This window comes from Apodemus sylvaticus, chromosome 16, assembly GCF_947179515.1.
Source record: "Apodemus sylvaticus chromosome 16, mApoSyl1.1, whole genome shotgun sequence".
Lineage (NCBI taxonomy): Eukaryota > Metazoa > Chordata > Mammalia > Rodentia > Muridae > Apodemus > Apodemus sylvaticus.
Window position 1 is genome coordinate 66,749,643 of NC_067487.1, and position 27,031 is coordinate 66,776,673.

At 41.1% G+C, this 27,031-nt stretch overlaps 1 protein-coding gene across 1 annotated transcript in view; it reads right to left on the bottom strand.

Annotated features, from left to right (window-relative positions):
- The window catches only part of Ap3b1 (adaptor related protein complex 3 subunit beta 1), a 200,642-nt gene that overhangs the window by 92,159 nt on the left and 81,452 nt on the right, over positions 1–27,031 (bottom strand). Inside the window, exons 9-17 of the mRNA XM_052159389.1 lie at positions 25,554–25,651; positions 23,894–23,948; positions 23,733–23,804; positions 21,606–21,668; positions 19,056–19,188; positions 15,185–15,294; positions 6,960–7,136; positions 1,192–1,378; positions 118–248 (exon numbers count right to left, since the gene is read on the bottom strand). Coding sequence (XP_052015349.1) covers positions 118–248; positions 1,192–1,378; positions 6,960–7,136; positions 15,185–15,294; positions 19,056–19,188; positions 21,606–21,668; positions 23,733–23,804; positions 23,894–23,948; positions 25,554–25,651 — 1,026 coding nt within the window. The remainder of the gene's footprint in view (positions 1–117; positions 249–1,191; positions 1,379–6,959; positions 7,137–15,184; positions 15,295–19,055; positions 19,189–21,605; positions 21,669–23,732; positions 23,805–23,893; positions 23,949–25,553; positions 25,652–27,031) is intronic.

The following is a 27,031-nucleotide window of genomic DNA, read 5'->3' on the forward strand; positions in this document are numbered from 1 at the left end:
TTCAGAAACACAAGAACAGCATTCAGTTTTCAGCCCAAAGGATTTTATATAAAATGGTAGTTACCCCAGAAGCTCTTACCGCTAGAACAAAATTAATCTCAGAAAAGGTCAACTTACTGACTCTATTACTTCTACATTGCGAACCGATGGGTCAGGCGCCACCTCTGGCCAATTAGATAATTCCAGGTACCCGGACGCTTTAATGTTGAGAGTATGAGATAAGGTGCCAAGCTGGAAATGATCCCTATCTATTAAAAATGAAGAAAGTAGAAAATAAACAATATGAGCTGTATATAACAGATGAAAATCATATCAGAGCTCAAGGTAATTGGCATATTACCCCAAATGTCAAGGAATAAATATAAACCCGGAAGCTCTTCATAGGTCAGAAAACTGATTTCAGCCCATAGATTACAATAATCTCCCCCATAATGGTCAATAAAAAAGCTAATCAGTCAGTGTGTTTAGAGGTGTTGCTCTGAAATGTAGCTTCTCTAAAAATTACTTTACTGTGAATATTAGGAATGACAGCGCCGTTAAACAATCCATATACATGCCTTGGCACAAACACACTCAGAATTTCAATAGTTTTTGTGCCAAACTGAATTGCATTTACTGTTTTACAACAATTAAATAAGAAACAATGTGTTAACCAAGCTACACAACCACGTGATCCCAACCATAATAGCTACTTGTTAACTGTTATTTAATTAGTCCCCTTTTTTAAAAAGCTGGGGAAAAGAACACAAGTTCCTTCTCTGAAAACTGAATCTGAATATAAAAAGGTATTTGTAAAAAATAATTTCTTCTAGAGATGCTGATATTAGTGTACATGAATATTTAATTAATAACGTAACTTTTAGGTACCGAGAAATAAAAGTATTTAAAACAGAAATAAAGTCCATGTCTACAGGAACAAAACAGCTATTTTATCTACTGTTCAGTTAAACTGCCTGATGAGAATAAAAACCAGAGGAACTGAAATTATAAATAATTATCTACAGAAAAATGAACGTTAACAAGCATAAATATAAAACTTGCCCTGAACAGATGAACAAGTGCAAGCATGTTGTTCTCACACATCGACACGGAAGCCGTGTGTGTTTCTCAGAGATAAATCTGAAGCCCACCAGGATGGACACACTGACACATTTCAGGCAACGTGTTTTACAGGTATGCATCTGATAATACCTTTAAAGGGAGACTCTAGCAGTGGCGCAGGCTTCTGTGCTAAGAAGAGTTTTTTGGCATATTTACTCAGAGCTCCACTCTTCTCGTTCGGAACAATAAGCTGCCTAATAAATCTTGTGCGGTCTCTGATGTCGTAGTTTTGATCATACTTGCCGAGATTTAATATGTACTGGGTAAGCAATTTTGTCTGTTCGGGGAAAAAAAAAAAAAAAACAGAACAAGTTGAAAATACGGTTATTTATGATTATTGATAACTCTGGATAAACATATTTAAAGATGTAATAAAAATGAATGGTTATGTCAAACAAATGTCGTTCCGTGGGGAATATGCGTTTCTAACATGGCAAATGGAATTCTGTAGCCAACGCACATGTCCTCCTCTGTGCTGGGGAGGTGAATGCTGAGCACTGGGAAGCAGCCATGTGCTAGATTATTAAACTGCTGAAGTGGAAAGAAAGGCATCATTAAAAAAATAATCATATATGGCAAACCCGCTGAAGGGTCTACGTGAGAATAATGAATGTGGAAATACAACTAAAAACATGGCACTCAAAACTTAATCGGAAAAATATGCAGGACATCAAAACATCACAGAGTATTAGGGGCTGGCAAAGTGCTTCTCCTGAGGTGTGCTTTATGAAGAGATACTGTCCCTGGCACAGGCAGTGTCTGCACTCTGACTGCACCCCGTTACTTTACCCTGAATTATGACCCATTAAAGCAGACACATGAATCACTGAACTGGATTACTGCAAATTATTTGCAGTGCATTTAGCTGTTACTTTTTCATAAAAGCAAGCTGCTGATGCCCTCTAAAAACTAGGATAAAAGAGTTCTTCCATTTTTCCGCCATGCTGCTTACAGCCTCTAGTATTACTGGTCATTTAGTTATTTGTGTAAGCTTTTACACCATAATCAGGCTTGCTAAGTCAACTTCTGAATGCACTACATTAATGTATATTGAGATGATTTTAATAATAATTAAACCAAAATAGGAATGTAACAAAATAGGCTTGTATTTTAAACTTCAGTGTTTTTAAATGAAAAGGCAATTTTAATTTAGAAATCTACATGTGTGCAATTGTGAATTAAGCTAAAAAGAAATCATAAAACAAGGAAAAAATAACCAAAGATTGGTACTATTAGAGAATTTTACACACATTATAAACAAACGACAATAGAACCAATCAACAGGGAGACGCAAAGACCCGGCTGGAACAGCGTGTTAGAGACCAGGAACAGCTGGGCCCTAAAAAGCAGTCAGCCGAGGGGCTGGCCAGGACAGGAGGGAAGCTTCTTTTGGGAACACAGTATTTGAAAGCATTGACATGGGTTTGTTAAAAAAAGGATTATAAATGCTTGCAGGTTTCCCTGAATCTGCTGTCCATGTTGCCTCGTCCACAAGTCAGGAAGACTGACATGACTCCTGTTAAAAAATGGTGATTAGCAGATGCCCGACAGATGGGACTGCAGCTCGGTGACAGCTCAGGAGGCCGTGCGGCACTGCAGTAACTACCTGCCCCGGAGAGCTGGGAACGCGTGTAACCGTTACTATCCGCAAATCAGAGCAAAGATCACAACTAGTTAGCGCTGAAGTCCGTCTGAGCACTGAGGGAGAATCTGCAACTCCCTTTAACAAAAGAAATGAAACCTACGAACAGAACCTTTCCAACGGGCAGTCATGCATTCTGCTTATGAATTTCTGAACCCCCAAATTACGTTTTCAAAATTAAACTTTTAAAATATATTAACGAACATTACTTACATTGAAAATAATTAAAATTATGTATGTACAGAAATATTGATAAGCTTATAGAACAATTCTCTTAAAATGTATTTTCAAGATAAAATTCTTCATAACAGAAAATGTTTATCTCTATGCGATGATGCATTTAAATAAGTACAATAATTATTCATCACATACTAGAGTAAGCAATTCCTTTGCTGTCTGTCTCTAGTAGCAAGGACATTTAGAGGCATTTGTCCGAAGAATGCGTTTTCAATATAGTCTATTTTGTCTTGCATTTTTCAAGTTAAATTTTATTAGAAATTACAAAGTTGCTGTCTTTTTCAATGTATTCTCTCTATATCACAGTATTTGTGTGTATGTATGCTATACATATATGTGTGTGTGTGTGGGTGTGTGTGTGTGTGTGTGTGTGCGCACTCTCAGCTTGGGTGTCTTCCTCTGTTGCATGCCACCATGTGTTTTGAGACATGGTCTCTCACTGAACCTGGAAATCATGGATTGCTTCAACTGACTGGACGAACGGCGCCAGGGAGCCAGCTGTGTCAGCTCCTTCCGTCCCACTGGCACAGGGGTCACAGATGTTTGAACCTCTGTTCTTAACTCACATGGCACTCAACAGAGATGTCACACAGACTGGGACTCAAAGCTGAGGTGAAGAAAGCTACTGTGTTACTGAAACAATCAAGCACATTGCTTCACTGAAAATTATAAAGTTAGGGACACAAGTGGATCAATCAGAAATCAGGTTTCCCCAGGGCAACTTTCAGAAAGGGAAGAGGAGAGTAAGTAACCACGGCATTTGAACATCACTGAGTGTTCAGTTCAAAACTCCACAGAACACGGTTTTATACAAGAATTACATAAAACAAGAAAATGAGATGGAGTGCTCTAACCGAAATATTCAGTATCCACTGCTCTAATTTATTAAATTTTGATTTTAGTTTAATTTTCCTGTTTAGATTTAAGAAACCAGTGCTGTTACCAAATAGTAGCCAAGGCTATCGAACAGTACTTACATCAGTTACACACTTTTTTATAGTGACTGGTACTCAGGAAAAAGGAACCTGAGGGAAAATACTACAAAATTAAGGAATTTATTATTTAAACTATCTTTGTAAGAGATGAGTACCACGTCCTTACCTAACTAATCTAACAAGTAATAAAATGGCAAATATAGTGTCCTAAAACAGTTACACACGAATGACAAAGATATGCCCTGAGGAAAGTGTCACTGGGCCACTCCACAGCTATGGGCCAGGGTGCACAGACAGACACACTGCGTCACCAAGTACTGGTGAAACCATCATTGTACATATGGTCTGTTAATGTGCAAAATGTCACTAGACAATGCACAAATGTGGTTAGCAGTCAGAACAAACTAGTAAAGGTCATGTAAAACAGTCGTAAAACAAGTCTAAGACAGAACTATAAGGGATAAAAAAAGACACAGAATTCAGCATCCAGAAACCATTTAACAATGATTATTTTTAAAGGCAAGAAATCGATAAAGACATTTGAGAACTGCATAGAATTTTTAACCTAGAGGCAAATCTGAGCAGCACTCCTCTTCTGTACTTTCATGACCAAAAACTTCCTTTCTGTGACTTAATGAAGTTCTTAATTCAGCAACAACGTTCTCATTAATTTGAAAGACTGTGTCTATAAGATCTTCCTGTTAGCTTTCGCCAGAGCGGGGAGCACTATGCATTGAGCCTCCAATTTCAGCGGTGCTAGTGCTGCACCACTGAGCTCAAGCCCCAGTCAGGGTCTTCCTTTCTAGTTCATATTTACTTCCTTTTCTTGGGAGAGGGGGAGGAAAAGGAGGAGAGGGGGTTAGGGATAAAGGGGGAGGGGGCAGAGGGGCAGAGGCAGAGGGAGAAGCAGAGGCAGAGGGAGAAGCAGAGGCAGAGGGAGGAGAGGCAGAGGGAGAAGCAGAGGCAGAGGAAGAGGAAGAGGCAGAGGGAGAAGCAGAAGCAGGGGGAGAGGCAGAGGGAGAGGCAGAGGCAGAGCAAAGCAGAGTCTGGTCAGAGCACAGCACCAAGCCTTTTGTGAAATGAGAACAAAAGGCAAAGCGAGGAGATTTCTGAAAAGGTCCAAATCAGGAAATGCGCTCCTCACTTTAGGAGGATCCCCAAGGTATCCGAAGATTGCCTGGTTTCCTATTGAGAGCCAAAATGTCTCAAAGAGTAAAAAGTGATCTCTAAGTAGCAGAGAAGTAGAAACTTGCGTCTCACAGAATAGCAAACAGTCAATGAACCACATCTGTACATACCACTATTTCTAAGACATGATGTGAAAATCTGCAAAACTATAATGAAGTAAAACACGTGCTCAGAACTACAAGGCAACCTGAGTTTATTCATGCACACTCACATAATGAAAGTAAGCTTGACTGAACAGAACCCACCAACAGGACAGTGCGGTCACCAGAAAGGAAGAAGGATGACGCTTGCAGGAGCTTCAGGCTTCAGAGCGATCACTTTTAAAAGGAAAAACGGAGGAAATACTGACAGCAACTGTGTCCTACTGACAGGCAGATACATGCATTTGTCCTGTTATGTTCTTTTCTGTGAGTTTGCAACTTACCATAATTATATATAAAAATGGCTGGGAACAACATTGACTCATACTTAAAATCTCAGACTTTATTACAAATACTTTTTTAAAAACACCCTTTAGTCACTTCTAAGTGCTAATACCCATTTTAACCAAACCCATGCTGAGTGTTCATGCCCTGAATGCCCAGACTTCAGCAGTTATAACAAGTCACAAGGCCTCTGACATTATCCACATATACTAACCCCACTTCCTTACACTGTTCCTCAGCCATTAGCAACTTCTGACTGTAGAACTTCCCCCACTGAAACTTGAACCCACTGGGCCACGTGGGTTCATGCTGAGTAAATCTGGATTACAGATGTTATATTACAGACACCACTCTCAACACTGCTAACATTCTTTAATTAGTATTCAGTTTTTGTTAGTTGCCACACACCATTAACTTGATAGGGTTCAAAGTGTATTCTATTTCCTGGTCGCACCTCAAATTCAGGCCAGGTCTTTTATTCTTAGGGCGCTGCTTTGGTGCTCTCAGGAATCAGTCAGAGCCCAGGCAATTTATCCACCCGTCGCTTCCAGGCTCTCCCACTGTCCTGGGTCTACAGAAGTCCCTCGGCTGTGTAAAGCCGGCCCTAACCACTGGCCCACTCTTACCCCATTCAGTTTTAAAGACAGCTAAAGTAAATACACGTAGAAATTTTTTACATTTTAGTCAAAGGAATTAGCTTAGTCTCTACCTAATACTCACTGTGTTATGAACCACATAACTAAAATATACTGTTGAGCTGACGGTGTATACAACTATTTATTAGTGCTAATTTTCTCTCAGTAATTTTCCCAACTACCTTTTCTTTTAAAAAAAAAAGTGAGAGACACTGGAAATAGGCCACATCATCCATTTTCATATCACTGAAAGATAATGAGCTGTGGAATAGTAAAGAACTTCCAGGGATCACTGCATTCTCACCTATACGGAGTAATGTCTACAGCAGCCACGGGCAGGGCCGTTGTCAAACATACAACAGCATCACATTTGTGACAGCAAGTCAACTTATTAATTTAAGGATCCCAGCACACACTTTAACACATATCCCTCTACAGATTTCCTAAATTCCCCCAGCAGGTTCTCAGCTCTGCCCCGCTCCCCCTTCCCTTGTTCTGCAATCCTCCATGATCTCCTCCAGTCATCTGGAGCATCTTCATAGACAACCCGGGCTCTCCTTCTGCATCAGAGCGTGAGCTCCCTCACCGCACTGCGTCTCAACACCGCCACCACAGCTCTTCTAGGTCCGTGGTTCTAGATCAGAAGGCCGTGTCTGCACCCCCAACATCAACCGTGGGACCTAATACAACAGGGACCAGTGTCGCTGAGTGTGTGGGGTAACGCGCAGGAAGGCTGCAGGGGCCTAGGTAGGGTAAAGGAAGTACCTGTCAGGCTGAAGAAGCATCGGTCTCTTACCTGTTTGGAATTAGTTAAATACAATTTTGCTCCAAGATTTAATATCTGCAGTTTCACGAGATCATCTTCACTAGTGAAACTTTTAGCCATTATCCTCAAAACATCAGGAGCAATTTTAGGAACTCGTTCACAGTTTTCTCCAATTAGCCAAAGAATGCTTGCTCTAGCCACAGGAACCTAATATGAAGAGCAGATGACATTATTAGAAGAGGTATAATCATATACTCCTCAACATCAGCATAGAAAAGGCTTAGGGCTGCCAAAATTTCCAGTCATTTCCTCACTGAACAACATATGTATCTCTTAGCTGCCACTGCACTGACCGTTTGCTGTATATCAACGACAGACACAGAGGGAATCTCTGGAGATGGCGCAGTGGTTCACAGCACTGGCTGCTGTTGCACAGGACCTGGGTTGGGCCCCAGCACCCACAGGGCAGTTCACATCCATCTGTCGCTCCAATCCCAGGGGATTGGATGCCCACTTCTGCCTCCACAGGCACCAAACACACATTACACAGACCACACATTCAAGCAAACGCTTCTATACGTTATATAAATAAAGCTTTAAAACGGGTTTCAAAGAAATGCCTTGAAAAAGTGCAGTAAAGTAAGCGCCACTTGTCTAGATCGCAGGTCCGTTCAGAGTCCAGCAAACTCCAGAGCACACCTGAATGAACGCAGCCTCTGCTGGGTCCTCTCACTGCTTCGTGCCGCAGGGGCACAAGCGCGCTGTACTGTACTTTAGTATTATAATTTTTTAAAATAAAGTACACTTCAATATAATTTGTTTTCCTAAAAAAAAAAACACTGCCTTGCTATAAGTTGGAAACCTTCCATGAGAACCATTAAGACCAGCATTTTAGAGTATGCAAATTAGTTTTATTACTATTTGCTTATTTGTATCCTCTCCTATTCCAAAAGGAATTTGAGAGTCCATGTAAATTAGTTCCTGTGAACATTTTCACCTAGCATAGAAAATATGCTTTTTATTCTAAGTGCAAAAGCTGCTGACTACTGCGTGGGAGCTGATAGGGACAGACAACAACATGTCTCTCATCAAGCCCCGGCCCGAAGCCTCCAAGCCTCATAGCTGCTCAGTTTGACTTCAAAGGAAGAAAGCAAGAATGAAAACTTTTCCATGGCTCGAATATCAGCCACGTCAAATTCCTTTCAAATATTTGTTTCATAATAATGATATAATAATAGAAAAATATTGACATGCCTAAAGCGAATCAGCAGAATCAGAGGTCATCAAAAATGCTTGGAAATATAAGAAATATGCACTTCCTACCATTGTAATAGCCTTGACGTCAATCCATACTTAAACTGAACTTAGTAACAGAGAGGAAATCCGTCTACTTATGTAATGTAAAAGGCCTAAGGGCTATGTCAAATCTATTCATGCAGTGTGATAAAACTAATACCCATACTGTACACTGATTTCTGGAGAGAAAGAGGTTATTTCTAATGTTCCAAAGGTTACACTGCATTAAGACCTTACTCCCAATCTATTATTTTAAATCGGGCTAAAGAACAGTAATTGAGTGCAGCATTAAGCTTCCAGCCTGGGGCAGTTCAGCGCCTTCCATAACGAGAGGAACTTCTAAATGAGAACAGATAAGCAACTCAGGGCTCAGCTAGGCTACATTTATTTTTTTTTCTTAAATATTTTATTATGAATTGCAACTATAGAAATCAGAATTTTACAACATAACACAACTTATTGTCTGATTTAAGTCTTGTTCTTTAGCAACATACTTAATTCTCTTTTGTAATTAAAAAGACAATCACAAAATGAAGGTGTTAGAACATTTCAGACTCATGAGCATATTAAGATTAAAACAACAGTATTTTAATACTCCAAGCACTCATAATAACAACATTTGAAAGAATGAAAAAAAAATCAATAAATCAATTGCAACAATGAAAAAAAGTCAAGATACTAGCGGAGGAAAGGGGTAACATTGGAAATGTTCCAGAATTGAGTTTAAAAATTCTTTTTTTTTTTTTGGATTTGGTTTTTTCGAAACAGGGTTTCTCTGTATAGCCCTGGCTGTCCTGGAACTCACTTTGTAGATCTGGCTGGCCTCAAATTCAGAAATCCGCCTGCCTCTGCCTCCCAGAGCGCTGGGATTACAGCTGTGAGCCACCACCGCCCAGCATGAGTTTAAAAATTCTTAAGCATATATTTTAAAAATGTAGAAATTTCTTTACAATAAGAAATAATAAGAAATAATAAAAATAGTAAACTCTTGGTAATGATATTTAAAAATGAATTTTAAATGGTTTTATAAAAACTTCAAAGACAGACATGAAAACACACGCTAGAGTCCCAGCACCCAGCAGGCAGGAAACAGAAGGAAGCCCAGACAGCCTGGGCTACATGAGACTACCAAAGCCAAAACCAAACAAGAAAGGCTTGAGAAACTAGCAAGGCCAACGTTTGTATGCATTGGCTAGAGTTAGAAAACTAAGATCTTCAAATTCAATCCTTCCTTTTCCCTTGAAACTACAGCTGCAAATAAAAATGTTTACCCTGTTCCCCAGATTTATTCAACAACAAGCAGAAGAGGTGAACTAAAATTCAACTAATATACACCACGCACACACACACACACACACACACATGCAAGCAAGCAGGTGCACATATACAAGGTCAAGCATAGTATAATCCTCTTTATACGTAGCCCTGCTTTTCAACATTCTCAAAGGCAAGCTGGACTGAGAGTGACGGTGCCCGGCTCTTTGCGGTTAAGTGCACTTTTCAAGCCTTCAAAGAGAAGGCACTTGCCACTGCCATTTTAACCCATTAACTTGCCTGCAAAAGCAAATGAGGATTCCTCCCACCGCAGTTATAAAGAGACATCTAGAAAGAATTTACAGATCACTCTGTTCGCAGGTCAATTTAAAAGCTATTGTGTCTCAACAACAGCCCACTGCACTGGACAATAATCTCAAGTAAATCTACAAAATCATCCATTTTCTTTATTTGATTTTGCCAGAGGCAGACTCAGTAGACATGCAGACAAGCTGCATACTAACAGTCAGAGCCCAACAGTCCGCATCTGGGCTCTACACGCATTAACTTCTGGAACTGAATTGTGCATCAGTGTCAGGGTGCAGAGGGAGGGGACTCGGGACACAGCAGTGACCAGTGTATCAGTGTCATGGTGCAGAGAGAGGGGACTCGGGACACAGCAGTGTCCAGTGAGGCATCCGAACAAACATGCACGGTGCTTGATGGACAAGCCACTATAGACTGGCTCAGCTGTCCTTCTAGAATAACATCTAAGTGTTCTTTCATGAAACCTGTAACATGTAAATACCATGCAAAACCCCACTAAAGCAATCCTCAAGTAGTGTGCATGTTATTTTGAGCAAGCTTACTGGAAAAGCAGTTACAAATGAAGGACACACAAGGACAATGTGGTCACAACCAGAACACAAAAGATGACTGCTACCGCCATTATTTCTAAAACCTGGATGAGCTCAAGAAGTAGAACAATGTAAACATTAGTCTTCATATTTCAACTCTGCTATTCCCTAAATAAGCAATGAAATCCGTCTTAATATGACAAAATCTATCAATGTTCTCTACTCTTTAAAATCTGCATGCCTACCTAACATCTAAAGAGTTCCTATCTACAATCTGTCACAGTGCTTTTGAAAACTAGCTAATTTCTCAGACGTCCACAGAAACAGTATGCTGCAGGCTCTGCCATTAACCCCACTGGAACTGTCAGGACAGGGCAAAGCCAAAAGTTGCCCACGAGTCCCAGCTCACAGTGGCGGTGCCAGCACTGGAGTGTGAGCCTGAGCCTCCAATTCCCCCTGGAGCACTGGGAAGAGACAAGGGCAGGCAGCGACCGACCTGGAAGAAGGCCGTCTCTAACCCCACATGGATCCCACACCACGGTGGAGGGTGACTTCACTTCCACGGGCCTCCTTCGCTCCAGTGAAGAAACACACACCTCTATGCCTGCTCTGTTTCCATGGCACACAATGGCTTCCCAACTCTTCCTGTGTCCGTAAGAGCCTAACCACTCAGGGAGTGTCTAGGCCCCCTCCTGCATGGTCCGACACTAGCCTGGCTGCATTTCCTCATTCCCTTCCATCTCTCCTGGCAAAAAAAAAAAAAAAAAAATTGAGGAGGTAGCCAGGGTGGAAGAGCTCTGTCTTTCAGTTCCATTACAGCGCTCCCAGGAGGTACCAAACCTACAGCTCGCCCAGGAGGTACCAAACCTACAGCTCACCCAGGAGGTACCAAACCTACAGCTCTCCCAGGAGGTACCAAACCTAGCTTTCTGGTTTCTCAGGTGTCTTAGGTCCTCAATGAACATGTTCAATACTGTGTCCTCTGGGTAAGGCCGGCTTGTCCTGAAACTGCTGAGTTCAGACATCACCCTGGATTTCAAAGTACAAATTGGGAGAAGAGGGTGGATTTTAGGCTCTGCTTCTAAGGTTGACTTGTTCACAGACGCTCTGTAGCTGTTTTACTTGTACGACTCTCTCGTGATCAGAAGGGAGAGATGTGAGGGCTAAGTCTGCCCCTTTGTGATTCGTTCAGGTTTCTGCCTGCTCCATCCTTACCACATTCTGGTTCCTCCTGACCACTGTTAGTTGTTCTGAGAGACAGCCGGCGCTGTCAGTTCCCTGTCATAGGACCTGTCATCAGTGACACCTCATCATCAGTTCCACTTCTAAAGTTCAGGTTCACACAGCACCACTGCATGAAACGTGCTTCTAATTATTTCAGTAATAGTCATGCTTCAGAGTTAGCTTCTTTGCCTCATGAGGAAGGGGCTCTGTTTTATTAACGTTTTATAAGCCCAGATCAAATATGTATTTATGGAATTTTTTTTGCAAATCAGAAAACCTTTCACGTGGGATGCGTCTTCTTAGGTCTTTAGGTTGTTTCACTTTGCTCCTTTACTATTTTGTTTTGTTTTCTTTTGTATTTCTTTACTTGGCAGGCAGGGCATGGGGAGGCTTCCACAGTGTACACAGAGGTCAGAGGACAGTCTGTAGATGTCAGTTCTCTCCATCCAACTCAGGTAGTCACGGAAGCTTTGCCAGTTCCCTCTCCAGTTCCTTATGTACAGACCCACGCTCTTCATTTTTCGTGTCTTTAACACTCAGAGCACAGAGCTCATGAATGGCACATAAGCAAGCACACACAGAGGTGGGGGGGGGGTCAGACCCCTGGAGCTGGAGCACGAGGGGCTATAAGGTCCCCAGTGTGGGTACTGGGCTCTGCAGTCAGGTCCTCTGGAAAGCAGCAAGTGCCCTTAACTGCTAACAGATCTTTCTAGCTCCTTCTGTTTATTTTATGGAAAAAAACATTTATTCCATAAATTCCTTCTTTGATCTAAAAGTAGAGTTTTAGTGGGGTTTAGTTAGGAGTAGAATGTTTGCCTAGCATTTTTTTTAAAGATTTATTTATTTATTATATGTCAGTGCACTGTAGCTGTCTTCAGACATTCCAGAAGAGGGAGTCAGTTCTTGTTATGGAGGGTTGTGAGCCACCATGTGGTTGCTGGGATCTGAACTCAGGATCTCCGGAAGAGCAGTCAGTGCTCTTAACCACTGAGTCATCTCTCCAGCCCCTTGCCTAGCATTTTTGAGGTCTTAGAATCAAGCCCAACACACACATCCATGAACAGGTATGCACAAACATTTTACAAGTGCTTTAATTCTTTTTAAATTACTTTTAGCTTTAAATTTAAAATTATTTAACTGTCAAATTTAATCTAACTTTACTAGTTGAGATGAAAAACATAAAATCAAAGTTCCTTTTGTATTTTTTTTTTGATACTCTGAAAATATTCAATGGATGTACCCTCTCAAAATGGGCATTCTCTATCACAGCGACAGTCTGAGCTATATTTACTAGACCATGTATTACTTCCCTTCTCTGCATCTGTCTACTATATCGGCCATCTCAAACTCACATGCATGTACATGGATGAAAACACCGTATTAGAGCCCGACGATACCCACTTTCACATGCAGGCTTCCTGGCACATCGGAGGTGTTCTATGTTTATATTATTGCCATGTTTTACACAAGCAGGACTACATTTCTTAGCTCCTTTGTGAATTAGCTCTTGTTCACTTTTAATGTTCCTGCTCATAAAAAATGTCTAATTAACATCAAATGTCACTTTCTGTTCTCATTTGCTGAAGCTCTTTCCCTGCCTCATGTTTTAACCTTTTACTTGATTAGGGCTTTTTTTTCAATTGCAAATGGCTAACTCCTGACAAAAATAAACATCAAAACAAGCTTCACTGTCTAGACCTGTAAGGAAGCCTTTGCTTGGCTAAGGCGCCAACACTTCTGTCCCACAGAATGCTGGCGCAATCACTGATAACAAAACAGGGACATTGTTGAGTCTCAAACTTTTTCTTCCAAGAAAGTCTGAGGCATGCCTCAGTGCACCGGGGACACTTGGTGGACAAGCAAGCATGCCGAGGTTCTCACGCCTGCAGCTGCCTTTCTCTTTCTGATGGGCATGAGCAAGTTAAGTTCACCAGCGAGTTCTGCCCAAGCATTTGGGAACGAAGAGTTCCATGTTCCTGCTTTCCCCTCACAACTGCACACCTCTCTATCGTTATAAATTATACAAGAATTTAAATTCTCCCCACTAAAACCCAGTCTCCACCAAAGACACTCTATTCTCTCCTTGGCCTTTTTAACACAAAATCACTTCATCTCCCTCCACTCTCTCCCATGAGACCTTCAAAAACCCATCCATCTGGCCTGTCTCAGTCCAATCCATGTGCGTTTCTACGAATACAACCACGGCTCTAGCTCAGAACGACTATGCCCCTTCCTTCCTTCCTTCCTTCCTTCCTTCCTTTCAGGAGCTCCGATTACTGCTTTGGGCTGGCACTCACCATGGTTTACACGTAATTCTGTATGTGAACACATGTACTCTCCTCTGATGTAATTCCAAACTCCCCCATCTGGAGCTCTCCGCCTTCATCAGCTGCTCAGCCATGGTCTCCTAGGAGCCGTCTCACATCCCAGTCAGTGGGATGTCCTCTACAGTGACACCCGAATCAAGCTGCACGGCAGTGGCGCAACACTATAACCACGTCTCTGAAGCTGACAAATTCCTGACGTTCTTCTCTTTGCTTTGATTTTGTATTCTGACACAAGGTCTCACTACACACGCCTGGCTGGCCTGAAACCCACTACGTACACCAGGCTGGCCTTGAACTCCCAGAGACGCCTCCCAAGTGTTGGGATTAAAGGTGAATGTCACCAAGCCAAGAAGCACCTGAGTTTTCCTTGGTAACTGATGACACAGACATCGGGGAGCAGAGCCTGGTCACATTACAAAGCAGGCTCAGCATCACTGTGCCTCATACTTCCTGATGCTGCCCCCAGTCAGCACTGCTCAGTGCATCAGAAGGCACCGGCAGGGGGGCATGTTCTCCTTGGTCATGTGGTCACCACAGTAAGTTGAGATTGGAACCCTCGGACACGAGAAGCAGTTTCTGGGGACAGACTTGGAGGCTATGCAAACGCTCTTGACACTTCTCCAGTTTCCACCACGACTGTGCAGTGTGTCTCCCACGAGCGAGCGTCTAGTGGCTGACAGACGGTAACATCTGATCCTGTCGTTCATTAGCTGCTGTGGAACTGTAGGACGCTCCTGCTGATCTAACTCAGTGGCTCAACTGGTCCCCTCCTGCGTGCATCCAGGGTAGAGGAGAAGGCCGCCACACAGCCGCTGCGTGCATCCAGGGTAGAGGAGGAGGCCGCCACACAGCCGCTGCGTGCATCCAAGGTTGAGGAGGAGGCCGCCACAGAACCACTGCGTGACCTCCTTCCACAGTCTTTAACTTTGTTGCTGAAGTGGAAGTGGAAGCTTGCTTCGGAGTCAGTGTGCTTACTGAGAAGGGCACTACTGCTTCCAGGGTCTCTCAAAGGACAGCACTGGGAAAACACGTCGCCATGCACGGCAGAGACTCACACCTGTACTAAGTTATATCTCTCTATCTGCACCTAAATCCCACCAAGATGGTGCCACCTACTCTCAGCTAGTGCTGTGCTCCTCTTCCCTCTGTCAGATCTGTAGTTCAGCCTTAACAAAAACCGAATCTAAAGTCAGAATTTAAACCAGGGATCACGACTCTCTTAGCCACCACACTTTAGGATAACCATTTAAGGAAGGCACACTGCGCTGAGAAAAGTCAGCAGAATGTGGGAACTCACAGTGATAGTGTCCAAGAGCTTGGCCATATGTTTAATAATTTCACCATGCTGTGCAGGCTGCATTTGCAACAATTTCTTTATCACAACCACACTTTCTGCAACAACTATTTCTGAAAGACAAAGAAGGAGATTACCGTATTAAGTACATATAATCGATTCAATTGCAATCTGTCTGGTAAAATGCAAATTTCAATGAGCAAACCATCCTCGGAGCTTGAACCCACGAACCCTAACTCATGAGCACACTCCTCAGTGTTGGTAGTGAATGTGTCTCATGCAAACCACTTAATCTCTGTGCTCTGCAGCTACCTCGTAGCTTCTAGAATACCTCTCACCTCTGCAACAAAAGGCACATTGCGTTCTAGAGTGGACGGTACTTTTGCCTTTTAGCCGGAGCTTTTATATAATCCAAACACCGACCATCGAAACATTCTCCCCTATGCTATACTAAGCAGGGAGAAGAGAGGGAAGACAACCACACCAAACCCTGCCGAAGGGATGCATCCAGAAATGCCAATAGCAACAACTAGGAGTAGCAGGGGTGGAATCACCATAGAAACAGCATTCGCCTCAGTTCTAAAATGAGTGTGGCCGTGAACTGATTGCCTCCACATGTGCTGTAAGCCCATCTAACTACTCACCCAACTAGCACCCTCAGAGGCGGCTCTGTGTGCAGACGCATTACCCATGCTGCTTTGTGCCTTACCTTCTCATAGCCAACAGGGGTCAGAGGCTATCTTATCCTTTGCTCTAATCCTGCCCATACCTTGTTCTTAGCTTTCAGTAATTCTCTTTAATTACCCCTTTCAAGTGTGCCACCTGTTCCTCAAAGGGACTTTATTCAACACATTCGCTCTGTGAGTAAGAAGCCGACTCGCAAGCTGGGGTTGGGATATCGAACTTGCTAAGGAGTGGCTGCAGCAGGCTCGTCGTCTTCACAGAAGCACCAGCAGGGACACAGCATCGTAGTATCTGAGCATCTGACCTTACGGAAGAACTGTTGCATGAGCTATTATTTTTTGTGCACATGTGTTGATGCAGAACTGTGATGGTCTGCAGCTGTGCATTTGTGCATACTTGCAGAGGGCAGATGCCAAGACTGAGTGTATTTCTTGGTCATTTTCCACACTTTTTGGGACAGGGTCTCTCAGTGAACTTTCTGACCAGCATAGTCTAGCCAACAAGCCTCAGGGATCCGTCCACCATTGCTTCCCGCACTGGAGTACACATGAGCCATCTTGCCCTGCTTTGATGGGAGATGGGATCTGAACTCATTCTCTCCTGCTTGTATGGCAAGTACTTACCGACTGAGGAATCTCCCCAGGCCGTATAAACTACTATTAATGCCACAGATGCCCCCCAATAGTATATCCTGCCTTTATGTAAACTTTGACTTTAAAAAAACTTAAGAGCATCATAGATATTAGACAATTCATTAGCATATATTTCAAAGGCTTAATACTACACAAAACATCACAATTTGTACTGTTAATTTTTCTTTGAAATACATTACCCCTTAAGAATACAAATAAATTTTATTGCATCTATTCATGAGTAATATATATGTATATTAGGGAATTAATATGTAATATTAAAGCTTTAATGTAAAAAATTTTTATTTTCACTTTTATCTTAAGACTCTAAACATGAAAAGGAAGCAAAGTAGAATTGTATTATTTTGTCCGGGAGTCACACTAAGCACCTAGAGTCCCCTTTGAACTCTGAGAACATTCTGTAACTATAAGCAAATACTACTTCTGTTCTAGGCTTTCTCAAGTTTCCCTCCTGCCCTCAACAAAACATAATCACACTGTACCTGCTCCGTCTACTGTCCCTCCCATCTCGCAGGGAAGGAATCAGTAGAGGATGGCTAATTACTCAAGCGAGCATCACTTCCAAGCAGGTAGTCGGGCTCTACACAGACACAAATGACCAGCAGGAGGAGGAGGAGATGGGGAAACCGAAACATACTTATTTTATTTTACTGCAGCTTCCATCAGACCGTGATGCCATAAAGGCAGAGACTTTCACAAGCTAAATGAATATCTTATTAATCTACTCAACATTTATTAAATATCTCTACAGATTCAAATTCTCACTAAATGCTTACTGACTTATAAAAAACTAAACAAAATTGAAAACTAATCCTCCGTCTAATTCCTTTACTTTATAGAAGATGCCAACAAGGTTATTCAGACAAACAAATTCTGTTAATATGTTACCTAAAATAAACTAGCACAGGCAATTAAATTATCCTAAGCCAATTGAAATGTGAATTTCTCAAACTGAAGAACCTTAAGAAATCTGTTTTTCAAATTAATCTTTCACACCAATAATGGGCTATTTTGTGGTAAGCCTCGAGTCTGCTTTGAACGATTCTTTGAAATCAAAGAACACAAACTTTTTAAAAATAAGCAGTATGTGGCAGAAATAATTATTTTAAAATTATTATAAATATTTCTCATCAAAAAAGGATCAAGAAATAGGTGGGCAGACATTTGTGTTATACTCTGCATTTAAAAAGACTGTCAGTGTTCTCACTAATCTCCGATAGCTTTTTTTTTTACAAAGAGATCTTCAATCAACTATTACACTAGCAACCCCCTTATGCAACCCATAGAAAGTCATTATCAAATTACATGAAAATGAAAAGTCATACTTGAAACTATGACTCAGAAACAGAGACAAAAAGATGTCACTGCTCCAGGTGATGCCCTTGTCACGCTGTCCTTCCTTCTTTACCTGCACAGGGACAAATAGTAGAAACTTCTTTCCTTGTTACTGTGGTGGAATTAATTTTAGTTTTAATATCTATATAGGGCAATAGTCTAGCAATCAAAAGTTTATAGGTGAAACTATGAGATTTCATATGATTTCATGTGTGCTCACAGATCAGTGTTATTCGGGAATTAATTTTGTTTTACTGTTTGCTTGGTTTCAGTTTATCATGGGCTCCCCATTGGAAGAACTTTCCACAGCATAGCAGTTTCTAGAAATACCTACACACTGGGGATCTATGGCGTTCTACAGATAAAGTAATCATTACAGTAAAAAGTTATTCTTCAACTAAAATATAAAATATAATCAACTTTTGTTAAGTTTGACTTCACGGGTGCTTTTCCATGAATATCTGTACTACATATAATGTAGTTTATATTTAAAAATCAACAATTAATTTTGACAATTTTACAGTTTTTGCATTTTCTAAGCATTTTAATTCACTGTACACTATAATAAAATCTCGTAAATGTGAGACATTAACTTGTTTCTCTTTAAATGGTTCATCTTATTTGTAAACCATGACCACAGAGAGAGCTGGCACTGCAGTACAGAATAGGATAACATTTAGACAATCAATTTTGCTGTCCCATTTCTGCAAACACTTAAATAATTAAGGTACACATGAGCCTGTGGCACGATGATGGCCATGCCTAGCTCGCCTTCAGGGGAAGGCGCTGGGTAAATTTCTGGACGACTGAAAGGCTGAGGCTCCAGCCACTGCTCCAAGGTATAAAGTCATTTGCCTGCTTCTAGCGCCCTCTGCAGGTAAACCAGTATTATACAAGACTCCCAGGCATGACTATAAAAACAGTCACAGAGAAAGAACCTTTGCAGAGAGGATATAAAGCAATGGTTAGTGAATGAGTAAGATAAATTGTCTTAATGGGGGAAAAACCAAAATCTATTAATTATCTAATTTATTTTTTTGAAATAAATATTCCTGTAAATCAAGAATAAAGTTGCTACTTACTGTGAGAATACTGATATATAGAAAAACCCCAAAAGATAATATAAAAGATTACGGCTACAGTACTTACTGAGAATATCCAATCATAAATTAAATGAAAATAAGATGAACTTGTGGACTCACCATCCCTGCTGGACAGCAGGCAGACCAGGCCATTGAGGCACGTGTCGGTGACTTCATTAATGCTGCTTGCACATCTGCCTATGGTCTGAATAGTGGCCGCTGCAAACTGTTTGTCCTGGCTTCTCACATAGGTCTAAAAACAGTTTGATTAGTTTCAATATTGGTGCTATCAAGTGAATCAAAGCCCATTTCTGATAGCTTTGTCAAGACAAATAATTTCCGAATACAATCTTCTCTTAAGCCCAATAGGGGGCCCAAATGACTGCATAACATCTTTCATCTCTTATAACTTAATGTCCCTTTAGCAAAGGGACATTTTCAAGCCAGGGTCATTCACTGCAGAGTGGCTCAAGGCTCCAAAGCAGACAGTGGCGAGCATCACCCAAACACAGCGATCAGCTCACGAGCCAGGGTGGAAGCTGCTGGGAACATGCTCTGCGAAGGTTTCGGTTCATTTACCCAGCAGTGGCTGTGCGCCCACAGAGAGACGGGGACACCGTTTCAGACACTAAACCTAAAAGTCCAGAGAAAAGGGAAAAGGAGCAGCACGCTAGTAATAAACAGCCTGGCCCGGGAGGGTTGGCGTGTCTGAGAGGGTGCACCAGTGGCGTGAGTTCTAGCTCACTCAGGCTACAGGCACAAGCAGGTTCCTTAAATACACAGAGTGCATACATATTAACGTTAACTTAAAATAGATTTGACTTACAAAGAAAGTTAAACGGTCTTTCCTGACAACCTCACATATTTTGGGACTTTTGTTACAACTTTCCTAATTTAAAACCAAGGCTTTTGTAGTGTTTAAAAAAGATTCCTAACCTCAAATTCTAAGTATACAATACAAAATTAACTCTATGTCTGTCTATGAAAAATATGCATTAAAATAGTTATCTAAATAAGAAATCAAAGAACAAACAAAAGACATGTAAACAATATAGGAATTTAATGCAAAGTCTCAAGGGGAAGGCAAGATGTGGAGCAAGGGGAGCTTCTAGTTCCATGAAGGGAAAAACCAAAGTGGGCTTAAACCTGTCCTGAATAGGTAACTTAATGGCTCCGATAAAAAAGAATGCATGAGTTGTTCAGAAAACCTATTTTACTCACAAAGTTATTATAAACAAATTACAAATAAGTATACAGAAAATACATAAACAGAAATAATGTACTAAATTAGACAGTGCTAAAAATGAACACACAAAGGAAGGACAGAGTCAAACGCTCTGCTGAGCTCTTATACAACACACTCCCAGTAAATGACATAAGCCGATGAACAAAACCTGCAGTGCCTCACACACCATGCCAGAGAACACAAAAGGCCTGCCTCCTGCCGACCGCGGGTGCAGATGTGCGGAAGGACAACACGATTACACAAGATGAGGGAAAGGAGACACAGGACAGAGCAACAGGGTGAAACCAGAGTATATGAGTGACGTGAACTTAAACCCACACAGCCATTGGGCCTGAGAAACCCAATGATCGGGCACACCCACAAAGAGATGGATGGCTCTACAGTATTCTCATTCCATCATGAATATTTCTAGAAAAATATAAACAAGATAGAAATTCAGGAACCCAGGTGAGAATAAAGGAATTGTGGGGCATGCAGTAATATATATATATATATATATATATATATATATATATATATATATATATATAAATAAAGTGGTTCTCAACATATTTACATTATGACTCATACAGCAGCAGGATTCATGAAGTAGCAACAGAAATAATTTTATGGACGGAGGTCACCACAGCATGAGAACAGTATTAAAGGGTTGCAGCCTTAGGAAGTTGATAACCACTGATTAAAAGAAAACATGGCATTCATATACAGGTAAGAAGAAATTCCGTGTGGCTGATGGAAGAAGCACAGCAACAGCGCTCATTAAATCTGAGGATTGAAAGCTAACAAGAAGTCCAGGGCTGCTGCACAGGACGTGGTGTTCTGCTGCTGTGCTCCCGCGATGGCTGCAGTTGATCCTCCCATCATAGCATGCATAAAGCCAATGACATACTCTAACCCAGGTTGGCTCTCCCTCCACCTCGGGTCCTGGAGACTGAACTGCAGCTGGCAGGCTCGGTAGCAAGCACCTTCAGCAGAAGGTGAAGTCACCACTTCCCACTCAACTGTTTCTAAGCGATCCCATGATGTACCTTAAGTTAAAGAGGCAGAACCTAAAACAGAGACAGGTCAACTAAACAGGGGCAAGCAGGTAGCACACGACGTGTTTTCACAGACACAGAAAGTTCATTCAGGGCACAGAAAGGACAGCTGACGGGGGCAATGTGGGTAGAAAACAAAATTTTGAGCCAAATAATAAGCCAGTCTTTCCAGTGCTCTGGAAACAGAAAAAGAAATACAAGGCCGTTCTGTTCACGTCTCTATTTGCAGTTAATGTTTATTCTCAAGAACAGAAAACCTTCCTAGCTGCTGATCTTTTCCTAAATCTCTTTTATTTGTGCAACTGTGTATTTCAAGATTGAGTAGGAGGCATATTTAACTTAATATTGAACATATTTTAAAAATTATAATTAGCATTATATACAAACCTGAAATTCTCGAAGAAGAGTTGATATGTTGGCTTCATTTGCCAAGTTTGTCAAAATTTCGAGCTACAGTAGAATAAAAGAGAAAGTAAACATTTTAAAACACAAAAAGGTGAATTTAATAGAGGCTAAACATCTAATTAAAAGTTGAGTCTTTTAAAAAAAAAATCACTATCATATGGGGCTCTATATCCTTGAAGTGATCTTAGTTTATTTCCTTAAGTCTACAGAGACTAGATAATTACATAGTTTAAAAAAAATAATTAAGAAATAAAACCCACATCTTCACTAATTGTCTTAATTTTACAATTTATATCTAATTAACCTAAACAATTTATTAGCTCAACTTGTATTTTTTATTAGTAAAGTTAGAAAACAATTTGTCCTTCATGTAGTACTTCTGTTTTCCAGATATCAATTAATTTTCTTGATGGTTACCTCATTTCCTACCTACCCAGAAGCTTAGATAATTTTAACCTCTATTCCTGGATTTATAAATGTAAGAAATGTGAAATTAAGTCTATACCCACTGACGTTGTTAGAAATGTTTTACCCACAGAAAAAAATTTAATTATTCTGAAGGTAGGCACAAGCAGATGATATCAACAGAAAACTAATTCAATATGTCTACCAGCACATTCATATCAAGTACTGCATTAACAGTAAATGCTATAAACACTCTAATTAAAAGGCAGAGACTACAGAAAAAATATATATTCTGTGTATAGTTCATTTATTTTGCTGTATCTGTTGGAGATCTGTTCTCTTAAGAATATGACTTGATTATTCATTTTATTTTGCTAATACTATTGAGACAACAATTTTTAAGTGCAGGGGAGAGATAAGGTCTCGTGTATCCCAGGTGGGCTTCAAATTTACTATCTAACTAATGGCCTGGTCTTACTGACACTCACTCTGAAGTCTGGCATTACAGACCTACCACATGGGGTAGTTATTTTAAAGTATTTTTCAAATTTAAAAACTTTATTCATTTTTGGCAATATCGGGAACTACACTAGGTTTTTGAACATGCTAACCAAGCACCCTGCCACTGAAACACATTTTACAAATCTTTGTTCATAAATCTTTTAAAAAATAATTTCAAATCTCAATGTATATTACACAGAACTGTTTTTCACTAAAACACAGTACAGAGCTGCCAAACTGGTGCAAAATTATCCCCAAATACTGCAGCCTGCAGCAGGCTTGGGAGTGGAACAAAATCAGAACAATCAGGAAATTAACATCACAGTTCTGCTTCCACACAGCTGTTTTCTATGTTATGTTTCACTATTTCAACAGTATGTTAAGTGCATAGATTCAACTCAATATCAAATACAGCAGTTAGTCACTCTTCTTGACTGAAAATTACCTAGTCCTTTGGCTAACATTCATGATCTGAAATGTTTCATAATTATAAAGTAGGAGTATGTTGTTGATGTTAACAATATCATTGTGTTTCACCAACTTTCTTATGAATAAACCCAGTTTCCATGTGAATGACACTGTCACAATATTTAAAGAGTGCCTCCTCTTTCTCCGTTAGTTAGTAATGTCTCTCACATAAATTGTACACAGTGTAGAGAATGTCCCAATGCCTGAGTAAGTGCCACATTATCTCAGCATGGCACTCTGGAGCCCTCACTGTAGTGTACACCGCAGGGCTCTCATAATCTGTGGTAGCAAATCTGTTTAGTCTACTCCCAGACCTTCAAAACACCCACACACCCTACCAACCACAAAAACACTCACAATCCACATATCATTTTTCACAAATCTTCCATAGAATCAATCCCACATTTTTTATTATAAGACTTAATTCAAATCTCCACTGTCCATTTAAAGCACAAAGCCTGTCTCTTTCAGCATGTTAAATTATTCAAGGTATAGGTAACTTAACACATCTGAAAGCTGTAAAGTATAAAGAACAATTTTCAAATACATTCTTTTTAAAAAGGAAGAGACTCCAATCTATGGAGCTAAGGAAACATCTCAGTTGGTAAAGCGGTAAACCAAGGATGTCACGTGATCCCTAGCCACAGGAAGAGCATAGTTTACAGATGCTAGACGCCACTCCAATAGCTCTTCAAAGTACACAGGTACTATGGAACCTGTATGAAGCATACAGACCTTCAGGGTCTTGATCATAGTTGGGTCCGTGGATCTGACATAGAAACTCTTCAGGTAAGGTTCAAACATGCCCTAAGTGAACAAATACAAACGTGTAAGTCCATTTACCACGTCAGTGTGCTCGCTTGCTTCTTTGAGTTAAATGCTCACAATATACATACCTTTCTCTGAATTGACATAGTTGCAATATTTTGCAATACAATATACTGCACCTCCCTAGAAGTTAAAAGAAATTTCAGTACATATATCCAATAAAGCATCTTTGAGAAAACATGAAATTCATAAAAAGAATTTGTATGAAAACTCAATGTAAAGAAAATTCTTAAATACAATACTCAAAGATTTTAGTAAATGCATCTGTATCTTCTTTCCAATATAGTTTACTCTAAAATACTAAAAACATTGTGTGTGGTATATCATGAGATAAAGTTACAACTAATTTTGTTATGTTTCAAAATACAAGACCAATACTGTTGCTTTGCACACATGAAGGGGAAAAGGGTATTCTTAGGATGAATGTGGGAAATGTAATCACAGTGTGAACTAAATTCTTATTAGAAGGTTCAGAGTGCCGTTCGATTGTAAATCAGAACGAAGGCCTGGTTAAAACCAGCCACGTTACCCCTGAGTCCTAATATCTAATAAAGGAAGAATCTGATACTAGGTTCACATTAATCTAAGTAAGGCCCTTAAATCAAAGAAGCATTCCAGATCTTTCTAGAATCACTTGAACACGCCACTGAGGAGAAACACTGTTAACAAAGGAGCGTGGCACTCATGAACTGTTCCTGACTGGATCCTCAAACGGCAGCAGGAAGCCAAGGCTCAGACTGTGGACCAAGGCTGAGAGGAAGGTAAGCACGAGCCTTCCGCCCGGCTGGTGCGAGAGAGCACTCAGTGAGAGAAAGCAAGTTAGCCGGGCAGCCAGAGCTGTCCACAGCCAGCAGAGCAATGATAAAGGTCCAACGCCACAGCTCAAACAACTCGTCACGGCAACTCCAAGTTTCTTCAAATTGCTGATCTCAACTACTGAATTATATGGAGGACATTTTTAAAAGATGGCCACGTCTACCAACGCTACATGAGACAGGTTTTCAAAAGGAAGTATAGTTATTCCTAGAAGCTACTCTTGGGGGTTAATGAGATGGTTTAGCAGATAGAAGGGCTTGCTGTGCAAACATGAAGACCCAAGTTTAAATCCCCAACACGTGTATAAAAAGCTGAGTGTGACCTCATGTGGGCCTGTAACTCCAATGCTGTGAAGGGTAAGACAGGAGGCTCCCTGGGGCTGGCTACCACCAGGCTACCAAGTATAGTAAGATCTTTGTCTCAAAGGATTCTGGCATAAATCACAGAATACCAGTCATCCTCTTCTGATGTCCATATTACACACACACACACAGAAAATCAAATATATATATATATTTTTTTTTTTAAAAAGAGAAGAAACTAGTGTTTGAACATTTCAGTTCTGAATGAAGTAGAGCTCTACACAGATGACATCACGTGGCCTCTGCACTGCCCCACGGTCCACTCTAACACTCTGAGCACAATAAGCTGAGGACACATCAGTCAGGTTTTCAGTGATTTCAGAATAACTAAAACTTCAATACAGTAATAGTGTCACACCCAGAAAAGTAAGGTGCATGCTGTTGCAACATACTTCAAATCTTTCTATGCTTGAAGTTAATAACTTTTTTAAAATTAAGATGAGATAATTTTATAATAAGCCACTTAAGTCTGAGATCTTATGAAATAGTCAACTATCTATCTCCACCTCTGAGAACACAGAAGGAAAAGCACAGGCAAACCATGACCTACCTATTGCTGCGAAGTAAGCGCACCAGCGATTTAGAAATGACACCAGCCTCCGACCTGGGTGAGATGTGCCAATACAGCTGAGCGACGGCCATAACCACCTGGAAGAAGGTCACAAGAGGCACGGTGAGCATCTGAGCAGCAGTGCCAAAGTGCATGCACTCGCTCTCTCTCTCTCTCTCTCTCTCTCTCTCTCTCTCTCTCTCTCTCTCTCTCTCTCTCTCTGGTGAAATGAAACACCCAAGCCTTTGTGTAATGGGGTGAAGTTTTCTCCAATGTACTTCCTACCTTGAGAAAATGCTTGCATTTGAGAGCAGAACATTAGTTAATGTCGGTAAGGATGACAGCAGGTGATCATGTTAAGCAGAAGGAGAATGGAGTGAGTGTCCTAGAAGGAGGGGGGAGGGAGAGAGAGAAGGGGAGGGAGAGAGAGAGGGAGGGAGAGAGAGAAAGAGAGGGAGAGAGAGAGGGAGGGAGAGAGAAAGAGAGGGAGAGAGAGAGAGGGAGGGAGGGAGGGAGGGAGGGAGGGAGGGACGGACGGACGGACGGACGGAGGGATTCGCCTGTAAACCAAGAAATGCAAGGACCATACATACACAGGCACCTTCAGCTAGAGAAGAAAAGGCTTTTTGTAAGCACAGGAAGAGGGAGGAGAGGACTCAGCCTATTTACACCTGACCTCAGTCTTCCGGCTTCCCAGAATGTAATGAACTCTTATTCTTCTCATCCACCTAGACTGTGGCAATTTGTAGTGACAGGAAACTAACACATCCTAAGAAAAGAAAATGCCATTACACCAACTGCCCAAGGTGATAGCAGCTGGGGGGGGGGGGGGGGGGGCACAACTGTGCGCTGTCCATCAGGGCTGCTGCTCCGACACTCACAAGTTCTAAAGGGCATGGCCTTTAAGCTGCACAGACTCTGTGGGTAGCAGCAAGATGTCTGAAATAAAGGGAACTGATTTACAATGTAGCAAGAACAAGGCCTTTGCAGGGCTCTGACTTTTTAAGATGTACAACTTAAAAAAAGTCTTAAAATAGGCCAGAGCCAGGGTAAGGGTAACAGAACTTTTCTCAAAATAAAGCAATTCTGTGCTTTTTTCAAAACATGCTCCTACATTTAGGTTCCCACAGAGACTCCCTACCACCAAGTATCCAATTCAGCAGGTGCCAGCAGACACAGCAACAAAAATGATAAAAACAGCCCAGAAGGTAAATACAAACTAACTCTACACAGTCCACTAGCTTCGAAGAGGTAAGCGAGTTTCAGGCATGCCTAGATAGTATACCACAGGGTGGTTGAGCTAAGGATATTCTTCATAAGCTAAAAATCGCCATTAAAAACAACAAAACAGGGCTGGAGAGATGGCTCAGTGGTTAAGAGCACTGACTGTTCTTCCAGACGTTCTGAGTTCAATTCCCAGCAACCACATGGTGGCTCACAACCATCTGTAATGGGGCCGACGCCCCCTTCTAGTGTGT